General features: G+C 35.1%; 1 protein-coding gene across 1 annotated transcript in view; it reads left to right on the top strand.

The window, feature by feature from the left end:
- CNTN5 (contactin 5) overlaps positions 1 to 17,724 on the top strand; it is a 1,382,289-nt gene extending 1,364,565 nt beyond the window's left edge. Inside the window, exons 22-25 of the mRNA XM_017887230.1 lie at positions 1,004 to 1,190; positions 1,634 to 1,746; positions 11,581 to 11,749; positions 16,967 to 17,724. Coding sequence (XP_017742719.1) covers positions 1,004 to 1,190; positions 1,634 to 1,746; positions 11,581 to 11,749; positions 16,967 to 17,070 — 573 coding nt within the window. The 3' untranslated portion in view covers positions 17,071 to 17,724. The remainder of the gene's footprint in view (positions 1 to 1,003; positions 1,191 to 1,633; positions 1,747 to 11,580; positions 11,750 to 16,966) is intronic.
- Positions 17,725 to 22,764: the final 5,040 nt, after the last annotated feature.

The raw sequence follows: 22,764 nt of genomic DNA, 5'->3' as shown, positions 1-22,764 counted from the left end.
TGGTGGGATGTTTTTATTCACAGGATGGTGGGGGTGGGCCATAGGTAGTTTTGGAAAAGGCAAGATTTGATTGGTAAAAGGCATTATTCAGAAAAACAAATCAGAAGAGAATGGGCAAAAAGGAAAAGAAGTTCTTGCTTCAGGCCACAGGTTTCAGGCGTCTCAGTTTGAAGGTGCAGTTTCACTGGGAACCCATTTCTGTCTGCCTAGAATTTCTCTGCCTCCTGCCTCTATCAACAGTAACGAAGTAGAGGGAGAAAGCTACTCTTTGTTGCATTGATAGGTAGTTAAGTTCTAGTGCCTGAACAGAGTAAAGCTTTAGCTTAATTGTGGGACAGTCATTAAGTCTCACAAAGGGATCGAGTTTGCTGAAGCCAGTTAGCATAAGCTCCTAACCAGGAAAGATGATCTCAATGCATAAAAAGGGCTTTGACAGAAAGCTGTTCCTTTCTGCCTCCCTCGACCCTCCCTACCCCCAGATCCTGACAATGCTGTTTCTCTACATTCAAACCACTCCAGAGTATTCAGTGTGCTGCTACCTCTTCTCCATTAAACTGATACAGCTTGTGTGATACATCTTTATGTGAAGCTCAAGTGGATATATTCAGATGCCACATACTCAGATAATTCATTTGAAGTTTCATGGTTTTGAATGGTAAATTGTTCTGATGACTTATGAGACAAAAGGACTCCAATTTCTTTAAACGATTCTTCTTTAATGTCAGGATGCATTTTCACTCCTTCATGCCACCAGGCTACAAGGTAGCAGCTTTGGTTGTTTTTTTGAGTATTGCTATAGTGCTGCAATTTACACAGATGCAAAGCAGACAGTAATTAGGAACGTATTTTGGCCTTACTAGTAAGATCTGTTAATTGGGTGATATAGGAGTGATTTTTTCCTATGAGTGGACTCCAGCAACATCCAAAAAAGGGAAAAATTCAAGGAGCCACAAGCACAGAGGAAGCTTTAAAATTAACCTGCCATATGACAATCTGTTGACAGGTTGGTTACTGGAAAGACATGGAACAAGAAGATACAGCAGAAACAGTCAAAACTAGAGGGAATGAGTCTTTCGTCATCCTAACAGGATTAGAAGGAAATACCTTATATCACTTCACAGTGAGGGCTTACAATGGAGCTGGATATGGGCCACCTAGCAGTGAAGTGAGTGCAACCACCAAGAAATCCCGTAAGTGACCTGGGCTTTTTGTTTGTTTCAGGCAAAGGGGAAATATCTTATAACATTTCTCAAAGCCATGTGAGGTGCATTATAAGCAGAGGTAAAGGGGAGTTTTGATTCATAGTCTTGCTTCAGTGCTTAGATCTGAATCCTAAAACTAGCTCAGAACATTTCGCATTCAGAGTAGACAAAGGTTATCTTCCTGTGAAACAAGGCTAAGCAATTTTGACACAGAAGGGAGATAAAAGGATTCAAGTTCAAAAGCTCAGTAGAGTAGCTATTAAAATGACACTTCTGGAGCAAAACCCTCCTTATCAGACTCTAGCTGGAAGGAAGCCTAGATTGCCAGCCAACTACTAAGCAGGAGAAAAGAGAGAGATACTCACAAGGAATTAAATGAAGAAATGTATTTAAGAATCCTTGTCAGTTCACTTTCATTTTTTATTTTGCAGCCCCTAGTCAAGCACCTAGCAACCTCAGGTGGGAGCAGCAAGGCTCTCAGGTTTCTCTGGGCTGGGAACCCGTCATACCATTAGCCAACGAATCTGAAGTTGTGGGTTACAAGGTCAGTATTTCTTCACTCTTTTGCATAGATACTCATCTCCGAAACTGTTATTATGAAGATGGAAAATTAATAAGGCATAAAAAGACCCATTAACAAACCTATTTTTCCTCAATCATTTTCTATCTGTATCTTAGAAGCATAGCCTTCCTATAGATAGAGAAGCCAAGGCAGTCAAAATTAGTTTCAACTGCACAAGGCACAGAAAGGGAAGGAGTAGGAAAAGTAGTGACAATCTGAATGTAGTGTGAAGATGATTCTGTGAAGCATGGTATTAGGACCAGCAGAATTTAGGCAGAGAATTCTGGCATACGCCTCCAGGAGACTAATTTTGCTGGCAGCTGACAAATATAGGACCATTTCGTTTTAGTGGAAAGACTTTCTATTAGCAAGGAAACGGAAGAAGAAAAGAAAAATGCAAGGACCGGAACACTAGACAGAAAACAAAAAATCCAGGGAGAGACACAGCAAGCTCCAAAAGAGACCCCACATTTACATACAGTTATTCTGTTATGTGACAGTAAGATCTGGAAATTTGATAACATGTGCAGTTTGTTTTTGAAGAATAACTGTTATCTGATTTTTAAATAGATGTGATCTATGTATTGAATTGGCTTAATTTCAAATTCTTGTTCTATAATGTCAGATTCTGTTTGTTGCATTAAACTTCACACAGAATCATTAGTTGAATATTCACAATATTTTTAATGTAATAAAATATATTAAATATAATAGTTTAAAATATTTCAGTGATAATATTTAGACTGGAAGGTATCATTATAGGTGGTTTTCAACTATCAGAGATGGTAACACAGTATTCAATATATAAAATGCTAAAATTTGAGGAGCTAAAAACTGAAGTTATAAATGTAATATTTTAAGTTAATTCCCATTAATATTATATTACACAAACTAGCATTTGTTACCTACTGTAATTAGGATAGATCACAGACATACATATACACACACACACACACACACACACACAAATCCATCACTAATGCTCGGGAATATTGAATTTGATCTTTTGCAGGAAGGTCAGGTGGGTCATTTTCTATACCATTCCCTTACTCCTCTCTTTCCATACCGTTCCCCAAAAGACCATATTCTCACAACTTCTCCTCTTAGGCAAATATACTGTTTAATGCTTAGGGATAGCAGTTAGGCAAGAAATATGATAGACCATTCAAGAATCAATCTAAAATCATTAGAACTATGATGAACAATATCCCAAACTAGAGAGGCAAAGTAGAATGCAAGAGAAAACCAGATAAACATGTAGGGTCAACTGGAAGGCTCATAAGGTTTAAGTACCTTTCAAGGGAGAATAGAGAAATACCATATAACTAGAAAAAATACTCGACTGAGCTTGGGCGTAGGGATCCCAGGCTGGTTGCCACTACTCTTTGTTCACATTTGACACCTCTATCCCAGTCATTGTTCTTACCTTTTATATATAACTATCTCCCCAAACAGACTGAAGTCCTCAAAGGCAATAACTTTATCGTATTTCTTGTTCCTAATGTTTCTAGAATGGATGAATAATGTTGGCCCAGATAGAAATGTCTTATGCAGTTATTTATGTATGTGTATTATCAAATATGTATTTTTTTTCCAGCATAACCTTGCCATTTGTTGTTGTTTAGAGGAAAATATATCACTGGCCACTGATTTAGATAGACTTCAGCTCAAATCCTAGTTGAGTAATTTGAGTAAGTTGTTTAAACTTTCTCAGTTTTATTTTATTAACTTCACAAACGGCAAAAATAGCAATAATAATACAAATTATACAGGATGTTCTAAAGAAGAACTTGTATAAAACGCTTGGCATATAAAATGTTCTCATGAAAAAACAGATACCGTTTCTTACTGTTATTGGAGGAGCATGTCTTATTAGGTAAAATTTTTAAAATTTTAACAAAGAAACTGATCTTGAAAAGTTGCCTCCAGTTCCCTCTTAATAAAGATAACACAAGTCACGTTGGAATACCTTGTTGCCGGGGGAAGAATCACTAGCATAGTCTATTTTCATTGTATAAATTAATGACAAGTAGGCACACATTGCCAAAGATATTTTTTCCCTTTTATTTCTTGAAATGGTTGCACTTCCTTATATCCCTGAGAAGGAAGAATTGATTCTTACAGAAGAAATCTGCTGATAACAAATGGAATGAGACCTCAAAACCTTCTCCTTTGCAACTAAACCTTATCAGAACCTTTCTGAAGAGTGGGATAATCCCCACTGAGAGAATGGCTGACAGGAAGGGCTCCCTGAGGGAAAGGGGACTTCAGACTGGACTGGGCTTAACCCAGAGTTTGGATTCTCTTCAGAGGGCGGTTTTTCACAGAGCAGCCAAGGATGAAAGCTCCTCCTGACATAGACCCAGTGGGACAGGAATATATATTTAGGAATAATAGCAGAGAATATAAACTAAAGAGCTATAACCCAGAGAACACAAGCTTGGAGCCCCTCTTCTGAGTATGATGTTGAAGGGAGCTACTGCACCCTTGGCAAGGATCCCCACACAGCAGTTAAAGAACTATACCATCCAGAGGTGCACACTAATATAGAATGACCAGGGCTGGGCATGATACTCAGAAGGAGAAGCCTTTTGTACTAGGAATCCTTCTCATTCCTGCTACATCCCAAAAATTACTGCCAACCAAGAGTGGCACCACTATAATATCAGGCCACCTCTTCTTAAGCGCAATGGGTGTCACTTACAAAAATTAATGAAATAGGGATATAGGACACTAATCATTTTTCTTTCCACAAGGTCATTTGAGGCAGGCTTGACCCGTTAAGACTGAACTTGCCCCTAGGATTCTTGGAACATTTGAGGAAGAAGATTTCTTGCTAATCGGGGAAAGGGAGAGTTTCCATAATTAATTGGAATATTAAAAAGGGAGGTCACTTAATCTTCACGCTGTCTTTGCAAACTACTTCACTTTTGCAAGCAGAAAGGATCAGTGGAAATGTTTATTATGTGTAGGTCTGAGGCTGAGAACTTTGGATTAAAGCCTGAGGTTTAAAATGCAGGGATTATATATTCCATCTTTTACGTTAAGTCCAGTTTAAGATTGAAGAACTTGGAAACGTATTTATCTGGGAGACTTCTAGGTTGTGAAAGTTATTAAAACATAATAAATGTGGAGGAAATGTGGATTTTTTTGCCATATACTCAGTGCATAAATAATGTAATAAATGATTCTTTTGTAGAGTTAAGATGCTATATACAAGATAGACATTCTGAAAAAAATGTACTACAAACTGGATCTCATAGAGACTGGTTGTTATCAGAGACCAGGAAGGGGAAAGGAGAGTGAGGAACAAAGACAGGTTAATCAATGGGTACAAATATACTATAAGATAGAAGAAATAAGATCTGGTGTTTGATAGATCTGAAGGGTGATATAGTTAATAATCTATCGTATACTTAAAAATAGCTAGATGAGAATAATTTGAGTATTCTTAGCATAAAAAAAGATAAATATTTAAGGTAATGGATAACCCAATTACCCTGATTTGATCTTTACACATGATGCAAATGTATCAAATTATCATATTACCCTGAAGATATGTACCTCAGTATGTATCAACAAAAAATTTAAAAAGTAAATCATATAATGGAATAATACAGTGCCCTTTAATCCTTAGTAGTTGAACTCCTTTCAGGCAAATAAATGTGCATTGATACTTCTAGGAATTTTTAAATTTATTTTGCCATTTTCCATGGAATATAAGAACACCATAAAAATGTATATCAGTACATTATAAAATTGTAAAGCTTATATTAATAAAGTCTTGAAAAGTAAACTATAGAAGTAGCATAAAACAGCAGAGTTCGACATTTGAGCAACCCATTGTCTAAGAAGGCATTGTCTTAGTCCTTTTGTGCTGCTATAGCAGGTATCTGGGACTGGGTTATTTATAAAAAATAAAAATTTACTTCTCTCAGTTCTGAAGGCTGAGAAGGCCAAGATCAAGGCTCCAGCAAATTCTGTGTCTGAGGGTCCGATTTTGGTTTCCACAATGGTGCCTTGAAAGCTACATCCTCCAGAGGGGAGGAACACTGCGTCCTCACTTGGCAGAAGGGCAAAAGGGCCAACAGCCATGAGAAGCCTCTTTTATAAGGGCATTAATCCTATTCATGAGGGGAGAAGTCCTTATGATATAATCACCTGTTAAAGGCCCGCCTCTGAATGCTATCACATTGGCAACACCTGGATTTTGCAGGGGACACATTAAAACCATAGCAGCACAGATCTTTCTTCCTTACTCAATTTCAGACATTGAGGTGTCAGCAACATATATAACTACCAGATATTACCAGAGAAAGATGATAACAGAAATTTTGTTAACAGATGTTAGGGGAAAAAAAAAAAGAGGTCTCCCTACCACAAAATCTTGTCAGAGCCTTCAAAAGTGACCAAGAATATCATGAAAGATAGATGGAATTGAACCATATATAATTGCCCAATAGGTAACACATCGAAATTGAATTCATTCAGATAACCATTAAGCAGTACCTAGTGGTGAAACTTTTCAGATTTATTTTTGAGATTGTCTAAGAGATCCTGGGCTTCTTGGAATTTTGTTTAAGAAATTCAGATTTAATAGCAATAATTTCAAGATATCACACCTTCCATTAACAAGTAAGGAACAGACACATAGAGAACCAGCAAGATGTTGGAAAGGATGATCTGTTGTAGACACCCCTTATTGTACCAAATAATAATACAAATTATTTCCACTCAAAATAACTTTTCATTGGGAAGTTGAATCCAATTTGGTAATTTATTTAGCATATTTATGACTTTTCCTCAGGTCAGTAAATGTGTCACTTTATTTATTCTGTTGTATTTACATTCCCCAATTCAGAATCAACTGCCTATTTTATTAATACATTATTTATAAATGATGGGGAAAGTGAAATAAAAACTTCAAATAAAAGTTTTCCTACCTTGACTTATTGTTTTCAAATAAAAGTTTTTAAACAAATAACATTTTATTTGTACAACTCCTATAATTTGGGTTCTCTATCTAGAATCCCTACTAATTGTAGCACATGTTGTAAGACTCACCATTACTGGTGTTACTAAAGAAATGCCAAAAGAAACATATGGACTAAAGTATATTCAGCCATAATTTTAATGATCTTGAAAATGGAAAATTTTTTTCTTTACACCATGAAAGTACTTTACCCAGATTATAAAGTAAAACAACCATTTTATCTCCACCTTATTTTCTTCACACAGATTTATGCTTGAGTGAAAGGGAAAATAAAACTCAATGTTCAGGGGCTATGCTTTCACTTCAGCAAATGTCCCCTTCCCCACAAACAGAAACTGTTATCCCTTCAGAAAATACTCAAGCAGTTAGAAAGAATTCAGGACCTCAGGCTATAATCTAAGTGAAAACTATTAGTTTTTCAAGTCTATATCTAGAAAATAGCCTTTCCTAGATATACAGCCCCTTCACCATATACCTCCCCTCACCCACCTCTACTTTTTACCCGTTTACAAAGCTGGGGCAAATAGAAGGAAATCAGGCCCAAAGTTTATTAGTTATTATACAATCCATCAATATTGTATTAGTCCATTTTCACACTGCTAATAAAGTCATACCCAAGACTGAGTAATTTATAAAAGAAAGAGTTTTAATGGACTCACAGTTCCACGTGGCTGGAGAGGCCTCACAATCATGGTGGAAGGTGAAAGGAATGTCTCACATGGCAGCAGATAAGAGAAGAAAACTTGTGCAGGGAAATTCCCCTTTATAAAACAGTCAGATCTCGTGAGACTTATTCACTATCATGAGAATAGCACGGGAAAGACCTGCCCCCGTGATTCAGTTACCTCCCACCAGGTCCCTCCCAAAACATGGGCATTGCGGGAGGTACAATTCAAGAGGAGATATGGGAGGGAACACAGCCAAACCATATCAGATACAAACAGAGGTTCTCATTTGTTTACGCAACTGAGATATCAGCTGAGCTTCCAGATTCCTGAGATATATGTACACTTGGGTTGATACTATTTTACATACCCACTGGAACTTTGAAGCCCTTCCCTGTATTTCTCCAGCTTCTTGGGAACTGTAGTCTATAGCCACGCTAGTCTCTGATTTCTTTTATTCTGCAGCTCTTCCTTCATCTTTTTTTTTGGGTGGGGGGGAGGGGGGACGGAGTCTTGTTCTGTTGCCCAGGCTGGAGTGCAGTGGCCGGATCTTAGCTCACTGCAAGCTCTGCCTCCAGGGTTCACGCCATTCTCCTGCCTCAGCCTCCCGAGTAGCTGGGACTTCAGGCGCCCGCCACCACCCCCAGCTAGTTTTTTGTATTTTTTTTTTTTTAGTAGAGATGGGGTTTCACTGTGTTAGCCAGGATGGTCTCGATCTCCTGACCTCGTGATCCACCTGTCTTGGCCTCCCGAAGTGCTGAGATAACAGGCTTGAGCCACTGTGCCTGGCCCTTTCATCTTATAGTCACTCTAAATATGAGACTCAGCCTTCTTTTCTGTGTTTCCACAAATTAAAAAGACTCATATATGACTTAACTTGGATGATAGGTACAAAATCATTATATACTATCCTCTTTATATTCATTTATGCCTGAAATTTTTCAGAATTTTAAATAATTCAAACAGAAATGGCTCATGTCATATCCAGTACATATATGAAGCAGACTTTTTGAAAATGCTGGGGAGATAGAGTTAGAAAGGAACAACATACAAGCAAACATCTGCAAAGGGCCCAAAAGGAAGTCTTGTCATTATAACTGTGTTCAGCCAACCTTCATGCAGTGACTTCTCACTGAAACTGTGTCTCCCAGCTTCTATTTATCTAATTTCCATTGTCGTACTGATTCCTTCCTCCCCATCCCATTGTGACTGAGGCTGTAGATTCCTCACCCTGTTTTATGAAGGGCAGTTGTACCCATCAACTCTTCCCAAGATGCTCAGTGGAAGAATAGGCCTTTCTCTTAATATGAGCCATCCTTCTCAGTAGTACTTTGGGTATAACCAGCAAAAATTTATTCTGTTATATGTTTAGCACACTCACCTCAATATTCTACTACCATCAAACATATAGAATAGCCATTTCCAGATCAAGCTTTTGAGAATAGCAATATCACATTTTCTATTTAGGATCATCTCTTTGGACAACCCACTGCTCTCCATTTTTTTTTTTTTTAATACCAAAATTTGAGAATAGCCTTGACACAATACATTACACAATTTCATTTATAAATAAACATAGCTGTCATTGCAACTGTCAATCTATGAATGTCCATATTCTCTAAGAACTCACTGGACTCCTTACTGTCAATAACTATGTTTTACATGTCTTGATAACTCCTTAACCTTTTCATAGTTCTCATTCATCTTTTCTAAATCAGGATTTTTAAATGAGCCGATATTCTCTAAAGCACTGAAGATTAACTATTAATTTAATGTATCTTTTCACTTAGTAGATCTATATATATGTTTAGCACTCCATCTCCCTGGATATATTGTTTAAAAGCCACACTTAATCTGAAACTCCTTTCGATACCACAGATTTTCTTCCCTGTCTTTACCTTTTAATCCTAAATCTCAACTGATCCACAAATTTTTCTTCAACTCTAGAACATTAGATATGCATTGCTGGATGTATTTTTCTTTGTCATAAGAATTGTAATTTATTGAATCATAATAACAGTGTCCTCTAAAATAGTCACTCTCCTGCCAGTCCTCACCAATTTACATACTTTCCCATTCCCATAAATTTGCTTTCTAATTACCTCACATGGATGATCAGAATTCTAATTCATCACAATGCTCCACGCAAAATCAAAAGCATAAATACAGATATATTTGTCACATTTTAAGACAAAAGCTGCTCAAGGCATCCTCCAGGAAGTGTTCCCGATTTCCCCAATCTTGACTAAGTACCCACTTTGTGCATTACTATAGCATCAAATATATTTCCCACTGCAATACATATCATGCTTCATTTCATTGTCTGCCTTCAATATTAGACTATAAATGCCAAGAAGACCATAACCATGTGATCTTATTTTATGATGAATCTCCAGTATGTAGCACTCATGCCTGGCCTGCATGAGATGTCCAGTAAATGTTTGGTGATAGTTATCAACTTGCATTTACACTGAGACTATAGCATCCTTTATAATAAGGATTTCAATAGATGCCATTTTCGCACATCACACTTAAATGGAGAATTCACTTCCCTCCCAAGAACGTGAAGTAGATTTAAAATTAAATGAAAAAAAAAAAGGAAGTGAAATGGAGGGATCGTTTATTACTAGAATTCAGAGGGATCAAGTACATGCAGGCTTCAATATGTGGAAATACTGCTTCTCTAAAGAATTATTTGGGTTTTTTGTATGTAAGTTAATTCAAGCTCAAAGCACATTTTCCATAAGAAAATATATGTTGATTTTTGTCTAATTTCCCAAGTCAGTTCACACTGTATGATGCACTTGAAATACCAACTCTTTAACGGTGAATAAACAATGATGGCAACAGAAGGAGTAGCTTTCTCTTATTAAGCTTATCACGCACCAGGTCCTGTGCTAGGTATTCTACATGCACTTTCTCATTTTACTCCCCTAAAACCTCTAAAATTGTTATTATTATCTCTACCATACAGTAGAATAAATTGAAGTTACAAAAGTTAGTAACTTGCCCACATTTTCCCAGCCAGGACGGCATAGGAGATTTCGTTTTCTTTTGCTGTTTTGTAGGAAGTTGTTTTGTATCCAGATCTGTATGAATACAAAGCCATTTTTCTTTCCATTATGTACTTATAACACCAATTATGAAAAAGCACAAAAAAGAATGAACCTGAATAAAAATACATTTAAACACATCTTAACTGCTGCTACTTGACTATACCAAAAAAATTTTACTTGACTATTTTTGGAGGCACATGAGTAAATAGTACAATATAGTAAAAAAGCTCTGAAGTGATTATCAAATATAAATCTTCTGATGAGATTTCTACCCTAACTAGCCACATAGTCTTGTACGAGTCACCTAAACTTTATGGACTTCATTTTTTAATATGTAAACAAAGGATTATCCTGTGTCCTGATTTGCAGTTCCAAAATTCTGTTTTCTGTGCATGCATGTTTAATTATGATACCACAACAGCTGTCTAAAAAGCTTTAGCCTTGCTACACAACATATCCAAATGCTGATTTTACCAAAAAGCAAACCACTATAAAAGTAAAAATTAAAAAATAAAATTTTCACTTTTGTTTCCTACATTGTTAAGGATTTATTATTTATATGTTTAACAAATTTTCTCTTTAATCCTTTCAAACTATTTGAAGATGAGCTTTCTAAACTCCCTTACAATATTGTTCATTTCAATAACCACGCATAACAGACTCTCCATGATCTGCCTCCTCTCTACCTACTTCTCTAGCCTCATTCCTCGCTATTCCCATATATCCCCTCTTCATTCCCTACCCTCATGCCATTGTTCCTTATTGCTTAGATGTAGTTATTCATTTTATCCTATCTCTTTCTGGAATTCTCCTCCCTTTCTCCAAGTGGGGTCCACTCTACCATATTTAAATATGTAGTTCAGACATCACTTCCTCTGGAAGGCTTTCACTAAACCCCTAGACAAAATTAAACTCTCTCGTGTACCTCCACGGCCCTTTTGTATACTTCTACTGCAGTACATTGCACATGCATTACATTTGCTTGTGTATCTGTCTAAACTGAAGGTCTTGTGCTTATCTCAGAATGTGACGCTCAGTAGGTAGTCAATGTGCGTTTGTAATCTTTCATATCAAATGTCTAAACCTCTGTTATAACTCATAGGTTTTTTATAGGCAAGAGGGTGACAGCAACAGCCAAGTTATTGAAACACAGAAACTTCAAGCAGTAGTACCACTCCCAGATGCTGGAGTCTACATTATTGAAGTTCGAGCGTATAGTGAAGGAGGGGATGGAACAGCTAGTTCTCAAATTAGGGTACCATCATATTCAGGTAAGTTTTGACATAGTAGGTTTAATTTGCTGACAACCAACAATTACAAGATGATATGAAAGTCATCAAAATTGAGGACGTGATAGATTTCATGGTTCAGAGATTTTGGGCGGTTTCTCCTCTCTGATTTTTATATTATCTTCTGATTAACATGAACCACAGTAATGTGCTCACAACTGCAGAATTTCTACAAATCTAGAAAGGAGTTGACATTTTCATTAGAATGTACTGATTTGTGAAATGTCCTTGCCTGTCCTGGTCTCAAGTAGTACCTTGCTGGCAATTTGGTTTTTGGAGTATGGCTTTTAAACTGATATTACACTGGTTTTGACATACCTATGTTTCTGTTGTTTTGATTGCCTTTATTGTTAGAAAATAAGGAGTTTAAAGGAAAGCTTTTAAAATTAAAATTTGACCATATTTATTGATTTCTAAACAAATTATAAATTTTATTGAACATTATTATTAGAAATATTAATAATTGCTAGCTTTCACTGACCCTTATTATATGTCAGGCATGGTCAAAAGTGCTTTACATACATCATCTAATTTTAGTAACAATCATATGAGATAGGTGACATTTTTACTGTTTTGCAGAAAACGTTTAAGTAACTTGCCTAAGACCACACTATTACTAAGTTTCAGAACCAGGATCAAGACCTAGGTATGATCCTGGTTTCCAAAACCACGTATCTTCACCACCACCATCATTATTATATAAGCAAAGGAAAAACTGATTAAAGGAAGCAAGATTTTAGAAATTTAGAAGTAACCATTTCGTAGAGGTAGTCAAAAAAAGCAGCAAAAGAATTAGATATGCAAATTTCTAATTTTAAAAGTATTAGACAATTTTATGAGAACATTATATAACATTTTCTCATTACAATTAGTGGGTAATTAGGAACATCATTTGTTGAGCAATCATTCCCAAGCAGAATTATCAACCTACAGGGAAGTGTCCCGTCATGCTCTGTATGTGGCCCTGTGCTATTTAACTTATTCATCAACTTGAAATCAGACCAGAGACATTGCTTGTGATTTCTTTTATGCCACCAAGTGAAATGGGAGATAAATACAGTGCAGAAAAGAATGAAACAGACTGGAACTTTGAGGAAAAGCTATTGACATAATACTTGCTAATTTTTTTAACTTTTTAAGTTCAGGGGTACATGTACAGGTTTGTTACACAGGTAAACTTGTGTCATGGGATTTTGTTGTTCAGATTATTTCATCACCCAGGTATTAAGCGTAATACCCATTAGTTATTTTTCCTGATCCTCTCCCTCCTCCCAACCTCCACCCTCTGATAAGCCCTAGCGTGTGCTGGTCCCCTCTATAGGTCCATGTGTCCTCATAATTTAGCTGTCAGTTATGATACTTGATAAGTTCTCACATAATACAGGATAAGGAACATTATTGATAATTGATAAGATTTGCATACTTGTAAATTATATATTACATCAACATTAATTTCATTTTTTAAAAAACTGTACTGTGGTTATATTGTTAAAAGCCTTATTTTTAGGAACTATACATTAAAATATCTAGAGGAAAAGCTGCATCATATCTGCAATTTCATTTCAAATGTTTCAGAAAAATGGATGTGTGTATATAAATAACAATAAAGTGAGAATGATAAACTGTGAACATTTAAGGAATCTGGGTGAATTCCTTAGTCTCACGACTTTTCAGTACACCTAGAAGTATTTTTAAACGAATATTTAAAATACAAAACATAAGATGGGAGAAATCTGACTTTTCAGAAATTCTGGTGAAAAGATTTAAGAATGTAAATGTTATTGTGGTCACATGAAAATTTAATATACTTTATGATTCACTCATAAAAGTATAGTTTCAACAGCAAGAACAGTTATAATGTCTCTGTATTAACTATTTCACAATTGAACTGTTCAGATGAGGGTGCTGAATTTTCAAGAGCATCTTAAAAAACTATTTCCTGAAAAGCAAAATATACGACAACCTTCCTCTTGCTTCAGCACGTCAGATTCCTAGACTGAGGCCTCATCGTGTTCCTGGCATTAAACTAGGTGTTTTCTATATATTATTTTATCTTTCTAGTAATCTTTTGTGTTAGGTGTTTTATTCTTCTCTGACTCTCTAAGGTTACTTTCAACTCTAACACAATCAGATTCTGCAGCATTATCTGAGTAAGATCAGTCTCAACCTTGGAAGAACTTCTGATATCTTAATTCTCCCATTGATATTTTAAATTGCAACTTCTATGCCAAGAAAAAAATTATCAACTTTTATATTTCAGTTAATAACATTTTGGTCAGTGCAACCCACTTCCTGAGTTTCAATATGGGAAACTGTGACACTATTGTCTACCTTAGACTTAGACCCTGAGTCATGATTGGTTTCATTTTTATCATATTGCGAAAACCAAATGCCTAAGATACCAAATGACTTGCCCAAGTGAAATAGCTAGTTAGTTTTATAGCTGGGGCCAGAACTTAGTCTAACATTGTTCTTTCTGTTGTTTTGTGGGGCTGTTTTGCTATATCAAATTAATATGTTTTTGCTTTGTAGATTGTATTTGGAATTTGAGATACAGACCCTACTTAGCATTCTGAAAGTGAGATATTTTTATAAAAGTGTCAGGTAAATTAAGATGCAGCCACTCCCAATAGCTAGAAAGGATGTTTTCACATTTTTTATTTATTAAGCATGCACATACGACTCCAGTGAGTCTTGTCATCTTGCCTTTCTTATGGTTCACAAGTAGCTATATACTTCACAATAACCCCACTTTGTACAAGTTGAAATATATGCAACATTCTCCAATATATTCATTGATAAGTTCTAGTAGTGTATTAGCTGTAAAAATTTTCAAAGACTTACTGCTTTTTGCATTTGTGTGTGTGTGTGTGTGCGCACACGCGCATGTGTGTGTTTACCAAATTATTCTCTGGCTCTTAAGCATCAGGAAAATAAATTCAGACTCTATCTTTGCAACTAAAATTCCCCCCCCCCCCCAAATCCCATTACACTTAGTCTAGCCAGAGAGGATTACCTTGACAGAAGATTCCAGCAACTGGGTAGTAGATTATATTATTATTATTAGGGTTTTAACTAAGGTCAATCATTGTTTTAAGAGAGATAATACACAAGTATCTAAATCCACTAATTCCTACCTCAATTACTTTAAGCAAGTCTACAGCCTTTCTAAGCCCCAGCTCCATCTGCAAGAGGGGAATAAATAATTGTATTTACCACATAGAAATGTTATGAGGATCAAATAAGATAACATATATAAAAGGCTTTGTACAGTATGTGACATACAATAAGCATTTATTAAATAATCAATTATGATCATGATGCGTCAGAAGACTTCTGGCTTGAAGAACCATTCCTGAAGTTAGTATCTAAAAGTCACTTCGTTTGTGGTTATGTAGGGCTATTAAAACTACTTCAGACGAATCAACCTTGGATCAGTTTAATCCAAAAGCGATTCTAATATATTAGCTGCGTACAATGTTTTAGTCTCATAAAAGAACTTCTCCTGGGTATAAGAAAGAGTGATGAAAGATCACCATGTTTTGCCAAGTTTGGCATGAGAACCTAGAATTTAAGCTCACTCAACTGAAATAGTCAATCAAGGACATATAAATAAATTCAGTAAATAAAATAATGTTATTAGATTTTAAAATTTACTAGAGTAATCATAGTCATGTATTTCTTAATGATGAGGATAAGTTCTGATAAATGCATCCTTAGGCAATTTCACTGTGTGAACATCATAGAGTATGCTTACACAAACTTAGATGGTATAGCTTACTACACACCTAAGGCATATGGTATAGACTATTGCTCCTAGGCCATAGATATATACAACATGATACTGTACTGAATACTGTACGCAACTGTAACACAATGCTATTAGTGTATCTAAACATAGAAAAATTACAGTAAAGATACTGTCAGTATAAAAGATAAAAAATGGTGAACCTCTATAGGGCACTTAACAGGAACAGAGTTTGCAGGGCTGGAAGTTCTGGGTGAGTCACTGAGTGATTGCCAAGTGAATGTGAAGGCCTATGACTTTATTGTACACTGTCGTAGACTTTATAATCACTGTATACTTAGGCTATATTTATATTACATTTATAAAAACAATTTTTTTCTCTAATAAATTAGCTTACTGTAACTGTTTTACTTTATAAATTTTTTAAATTTTTTAACTTTCTTTTGTGGTAACACTTAAAACACATACATAATACAGATATAAAAAACATTTTCTTTATATCTGTGTTCTATAAACTTTTAATATTTTATTTTATTTTATATTATTTGCTTTTTAAACTGTTTTGTTAGAAACTAAGACACAAATATACACATTAGTGTAGGCTTAGCCCTAGGTCAGAATCATCAATATCGGCCTTCCATATCCACATCCTGTCTCACTAGAGGGTCTACAGGGGCAATAATACACATGGAGCTATCATCTCTTGTGATAATAATGCCTCCTTCTGGAAGCCCTTCGGAAGGACATGCCTGAAGTTGTTTTACAGTTAACTGTTATTCTGTAAGTAGGAGTACACTAAAATAATTACTAAAAGAATAGTAAATACATAAGCCAAATAACAGGTATCATTTGTTACCATTATCAATTAAATACTGTACATTATACGTTCATATAACTAGCAGAACAGGTTTGTTTACGCCAGCATCACCACAAATATGTGAGTAACATATTGCATTATGTTATAATCGCTACAACGTTACTAGGCAATAGGAATTTTTCAGCTCCATAATGGTCTGGGAGGCCACTGTCAAATATGTAGGCCATGGTGGACTGAAATGTCATTATGCAGCTCATGACTGTAAATTATGAATTCGTATTGCCACAAGCTTTTGTTATTTTTGCTCCATTTTCTGAACTGTGCACTATCAAAATTATTTTATTTTTATATCTGAATTTGAAATATTTTCATCATTGGTGAAAATTAAATCTCTGGATTGGATGTGTTTGTTAGACATGACATCACCTTTTCAATACAGTATCTCATATATATTTGTCCCTTCTATATAACTTTGGGAACCTCAGACAATGTCTGATTTTATAAATATAAAGAACACTCTCATCAGAAACAGGACCAATCTTGCACTCATTAGTCTTACATACTAAAAACAATTCTGGCCTAGCTCAAGCAAAACCAAAATAATTTGCTCCATTTGATGCTTCTTTTTTCACAGGTGGAAAAATCACAAGTGCTCAGTCGACCCTTCACACTCTCTCCACATCTTCATCATCAGTCACGTTGCTCTTGGCATTGATGATTCTTTCAGCCTCCTGGTGAAAACCGCTGACTTAATTTGCTTTTGTTCGCTTTAGCTTGATAACAGCAGTGAATAGAGTGTAGTGTAAGTGGAGAACCAGGATCCTGAGATGAGCTTGAGCTTTAAAAACTTGGAACTATATACATGGTGAACTTACAGGAGGTTGCGGGGAAATATTACTTATCCATCAGATTTCTCTTTGGTTTTTGTAAATGGAGAGGACAGTTCTTAGTCCAGTAAAATATGCAGATTGTATGTACTGAATTTTGTAAGCAAAGGTAGTTTCTGTCAAATGTATTCTTTGCCTTTTAATATGTTTGGATTTTATTTTATATCTGATGACTCCGAGTGTGTGCCATCCATTTGTTAAGTAACTGGCCTTTAGCAGATCTGTTTCAAAACAAATGCAAAAGTGAGAATGAAAAGTTTGGTTAAGACTGAGTTCAGTGTTTTTCATTTTCCCTTTGGCTGAATATCTCAATTTCCAAACCAGCAGGAAATATGAAAATACTTCAGTGATGTGGTCCATTATAAGATAAGTACACAAAAATTTTCTTGAAAAATATTGTATGATTGCATAGTGAAATAGCAAGATTTGTCAATATGCTATTCTATATGCACCCCTAGAGCAAGTTATTAGGGTAGGGAATAAGCCATTTACATTAGTGCAAGATAAATAGAAACTGAGTCCAAATGAATTTTAGTGCTATTGTTTTTCATAAAGTATTATGTTATCTAGCAGCAAATATAATAAATATTTATTTTTAATAACAAAAGATGGTTTAACATCACCAAAAAATATGATCACTAAAAACTGCAGACATGCTGCCACGGGTGCTAACTTAAAAATGAGATGAATATGGGACACAGCGTTTCCATTTCTTTACCTACTGCCAAAGCAGATGTTGAATTAGGTCCAAGGTTTTCTTCTAATTGCAAAATTTTGCAAAAATTTTAAGGACAATGAAAATGTGTTGTGCAAATAATTATGCATAGTCTGTAGATTAAAATGGTTCAAGCATAAGAAATAAATTTTGATTTTTAAAAACAGTTCCATGCATCACATACCACTGATAAAATCAACTAGTAAAATAAAGACAGTCTCTCTTGGATAAATTGAATTTTTAATTAAGCTGTGGAAACATGGCATCAGTACAGGGATTCAGCTAGTCTAGCCAGCTATGCACTGTTTGATTCTGTGGCTTGGGAAGTAATCCTTATTTGCTATTTTGAAGAGTCAACTTGAGCCTGAGAGATCTTAGAGAGTTGTTGGAAAATGAGATGAAAATTTTCTACTTGAAGATACCTTAAAGAAGTTCTAGCAAACATAAGAATGTGCCAGAGTTGGCATCATACTCATGCAAATGCAGGAAAGGACAGTTATTGCAAAGTCATATGCCAGAGAAGAGCCTGGAAAAATTATGGTTTTATAGGTGATGTTAACATGAGAACAAAACATAGTTTTATAATTTTATATACTTTAAACTTGTTAATTATATTTGCTTCATTAATAACAAGCAAAATGAAACAATATGGAGTTCAAATTGCTAGCTCTCAAAGTTAATCCTTGTAGAATCAGAGGAGTGATTGAAGTTTCTGTTCTGAACATCCTAAAATAATATTTTCAGAGCCACAGTAAAAGTCTGTATGTAGGTTACATATTCTCTTGGGGGAAAATTATGTAAGACACCCTAAACAGACAAGAAATTAGTTAAAAGAAAGACTCAGTCAATAGATATTATAGTAAGTACTACAGATGGTAAATAAGCCTGTAAGTAAGTAATTATGACCAAGTGGCCTTTCTTGAACACCTCCTTTAAAGTGGGAGAGGCTGGACTTTGCAAAAACAGGGATGCTAATTGGTTAACTGGTAAAACATGAGCTCTCCCAAGTATAGCGTAACTTTCATGAATGAATTGTGCATCTGGAAAAAAAGGCAGAAAGAATATTTTTAATGCAAAATAATTTTATGTATTTCATGAATCAAGCCATTGTCTTCATTTTCCATGGTGATGTAAACCAGATTTAGTGAAGGACTTTAAGAATCAACTTCTTACTTACACTCTCAGAAAGCAAAGCCCAGTAAAATATTAAACAAATAAAATGACAAATTTAACCAATATTTTTAATTAGCTGACGGATGGTACATATCTGACAGAGTATTTACACATAGAATGTCTGATGTTGTATTCTTACAGGAATCAGAGATATGGAATGTTTTTACTTAACATACACAGAATACGTATTTTGCATCATAAACCTATTTAGAAAGCAGGTTTTCAATGTTTATGTACTTATGTGCTACATATCTGTTACTTTGTAGAAATCAGAAGAGCATTCTTATCAAGGTACATTATTTTTCAGCTACAGTACTGAATTTTTTCTTCTATGGGATAGTAACCACAGTCTTAAATCACTAAAGAGACTGTATTTTTATATAATGTCAATTGAATATGAAGAAAGCAACAGTCCTTATAATTTGAAATTTCATGAAAGCAAAAGTTTTGCATACCCAAATGAAGGTACTGTGGACACCATGTCAAACTGTTAAATATACTGTGTACGATCTGTATATATACTATATATAAGGTATATACCATGTGGAAGGCACAGTCAAATAATAGTTCTGTGTACTGTTCTTGTAACATTAGATCTTTTTAATAAATAATTCTCTTTTTATTGACTTTTATCTTCTCTCCTGTCAACTATATGAATGACATTATTTTATGCAGAGCACGGAATGCCAACGATTATGGTCTGATTTTAACACTGAAATATCATTATGTTATGCTGTTATGATTTTAGGTTCAAAAATCTCCAGAAATGTCCATGGAAGTCCCAACTTGAAAATTTGAAGCTATATCAAAAAATAAAACAAGAAATGAAGCAAATACAGATGGGATAAGTTCAGGGTTAAACTCATTATTTTCTTTTCAGGAAAATAGACTACATTAAGTCAGTTTCATAAATAATTTGCTAAATGCATACTTCTGCTTTTATTATAAACAGTTAATCCCAATCTATTCTAGGTACAATTCTCATAGGCATTGACTCTTTTTTTGTCCCTTAACCCCATTATACATCTCAACTATACCAATAATCACATTATAATGATTTGTTTTAAATGCTTCTCTCCAACTATCCAGTCACTGGGATTGCCCAGGGAAAAATATTTTTTTCTTGGAATTTCTCTCACCGGTGTCTAGCATAGTACCTAACACATATCAAATGAGCAATACATTGTCAGCCTTAAAATTTCCTTTGAAATGAATGCCCCAAACCTGGGTAATCATCCAACACAGCTGGGAACCCCTATCTCCAAGTTCTGATTCAGTAGATCTGAGACTAGGAAATCCTTGTTTTTAAAATCTTCTCAACCACAAAATAATACAACTCTATTAAAGGAAATTTGGCAGTATCTAGTAAAATTTTATATGGATTTGCTCTTTGACCTAGCATATCCACACCTAGGGATCTATCTATTCCTAAATATATATACAAAAATATACACAAAAATATACAATTTTAAGTGGATAAAACAAGGTACAGAAGAGTGAGTGTATGACCCCTTTTGTGTAAAATACAAACACATTTACTAATATTCTGAAGAAGAAATAATACAAGCATAAACTAACGACTAATAAAAAAGTGTTACCGATTAAGGAGGGAGAGAATGGGATGCAGGAACAAATATCCAAGCAAACTCTTTTTCAATGTACAGTACTTTTTCATAGTTTTGACTCTGGAACTATACAAATGTTTTACATTAAACTTTAAACCAAAAGAAAAAAAAAGCAATCTCCTAACATTGAGAATAAATGGAAGTAAATGAACCTAAATATCAACCAAACAGCGAGTAAAGTGTAATTTTTCTCCTTCTTTTAACTTTTATTTTACATTCAGGGGTTACATGTACAGGTTTGATACCTGGATATACTGCATGATGCTGGTTTGGGGTGTTAATGATCCTGTCACCCAGGTACTGAGCATAATACACAATAGACAGCTTTTCAACCTTTATAACCTCCCTCTCTCCCAGCTCTAGCAGTACCAAATTTCTTTTATTGCCATGATTGCGTCAATGAGTACTTAAGGTTTAGCTCCCACTTATAAGTAAGAACATGTGGTATTTGGTTTTCTGATCCTGCATTAATTCACTTAGGATCATGGCCTCTAGCAATATCCATGTTGCTGTAAAGGACATGATTTTGTTCATTTTATGGCTGTATAGTACTCCATGCCTAATATGTACCACATTTTCTTTATCCATGCATTGTTGGACACATAGATTGATTGATTCCATTTCTGTGCTATTGGGAACAGTGCTATGATGCACATGTAAGTGTCTCTCGTCTTTTTGGCAGAAGGATTTGTTTTCTTTTGGACATATACCCAGTAATGGGATTGCTGGGTCAAATGCTAGTTCTAAATTCTTGAAGAAGTCTCCAAACTGCTTTCCACAGTGGCCAAAATAATTTCCATTCCCCTCAACAGTGCATCAGTATTACCTTTTCTTCACAGCCTCACCAGCATCTGTTGTTTTTTGACTTTTTAATAATAGCCATTCTAAGTGGTATGAGATGGTATCTCACTGTGGTTTTGATTTGCAATGCTCTGATGATTAGTGATATGGAGCATTTTTTCATGTTTATTGAGCACTTGTATGTCTTCTTTTAAGAAGTGTCTATTTATGTCTTTTGCTCAGTTTTCGATGAGGTTATTTTTTGCATGTTCAATTATTTAAGTTCCATATAGATTCTGGATATTAAACCTTTGTTGCATGCAAAGTTTGTGAATATTGTCTCCTGTTCAGTAGGTTGTTTACTCTGTTGATAAGTTTCTTTTACTGTCCAGAAGTTCTTTTGTTTAATTAGGTCCCACTTGTCAATTTTTGTTTTTGTTGCAGTTGCTTTTGAAGACTCAGTCATGAATTCTTTCCCCAGGCCAATGTTCAGAATGGTGTTTCCTAGATTTTCTACTAGGATTCATATGGTTTGAGGTTTTACATTTAAATCTTTAATCCATTTTATTTTTTTATGGTAAAAGGTAGGGATCCAGTTTCATTCCTCTGCATATGGCTAGCTAGCAACATTTACAGATTAGGGAGTCCATTCTCCACTGCTTGTTTTTGCTGACTTTGTCAAAGATTAGATGGCTATAGGTGTTTGGCTTTATTTCTGGGTTCTCCATTCTGTTCCATTGATCTATGTGTCTGTTTCTGTACCAGTACCATGCCATTTTGGTAACAGTAGCCTTACAGTATTGTTTGAAGTCAGGTAATCTTATGTCTTTGTTCTTTTTGCTTAAGATTGCTTTGGCTTTCTTGGCTCTTTTTTGGTTCCCAATTAATTTTAGAATCGTTTTTTCTAGTTTTGTGAAAAATGACATTGGTTAATAGGAATAACATTGACTCCATAGATTGCTTTAGGCAGTATGGCCATTTTAATGATATTGTTTCTTCCAGTCCATGAGCCTGTATGGTTTGTCCATTTGTTTGTGTCATCGATGATTTCTTTTAGCAATGTTTTGTAGTTCTCCTTGTAGAGGTCTTTCATCAGCTTGGTTAGAAGTATTCCTAAGTTGTGAGTGTGTGTGTGTGTGTGTGTCTCTATTGTAAATAGGAATACATTCTTGCATTCTTGATTTGCCTCTCCTTTTGAATGTTATTGTTGTATAGAAGTGGTACTAGTTTTTGTACAATGATTTTGTATCCT

This window comes from Rhinopithecus bieti, unplaced genomic scaffold (assembly GCF_001698545.2).
Source record: "Rhinopithecus bieti isolate Rb0 unplaced genomic scaffold, ASM169854v2 scaffold_14936, whole genome shotgun sequence".
Taxonomy (NCBI): domain Eukaryota; kingdom Metazoa; phylum Chordata; class Mammalia; order Primates; family Cercopithecidae; genus Rhinopithecus; species Rhinopithecus bieti.
Note: the sequence above shows the minus strand (reverse complement) of the source record. Positions and strands in the feature narration are given on the sequence as shown.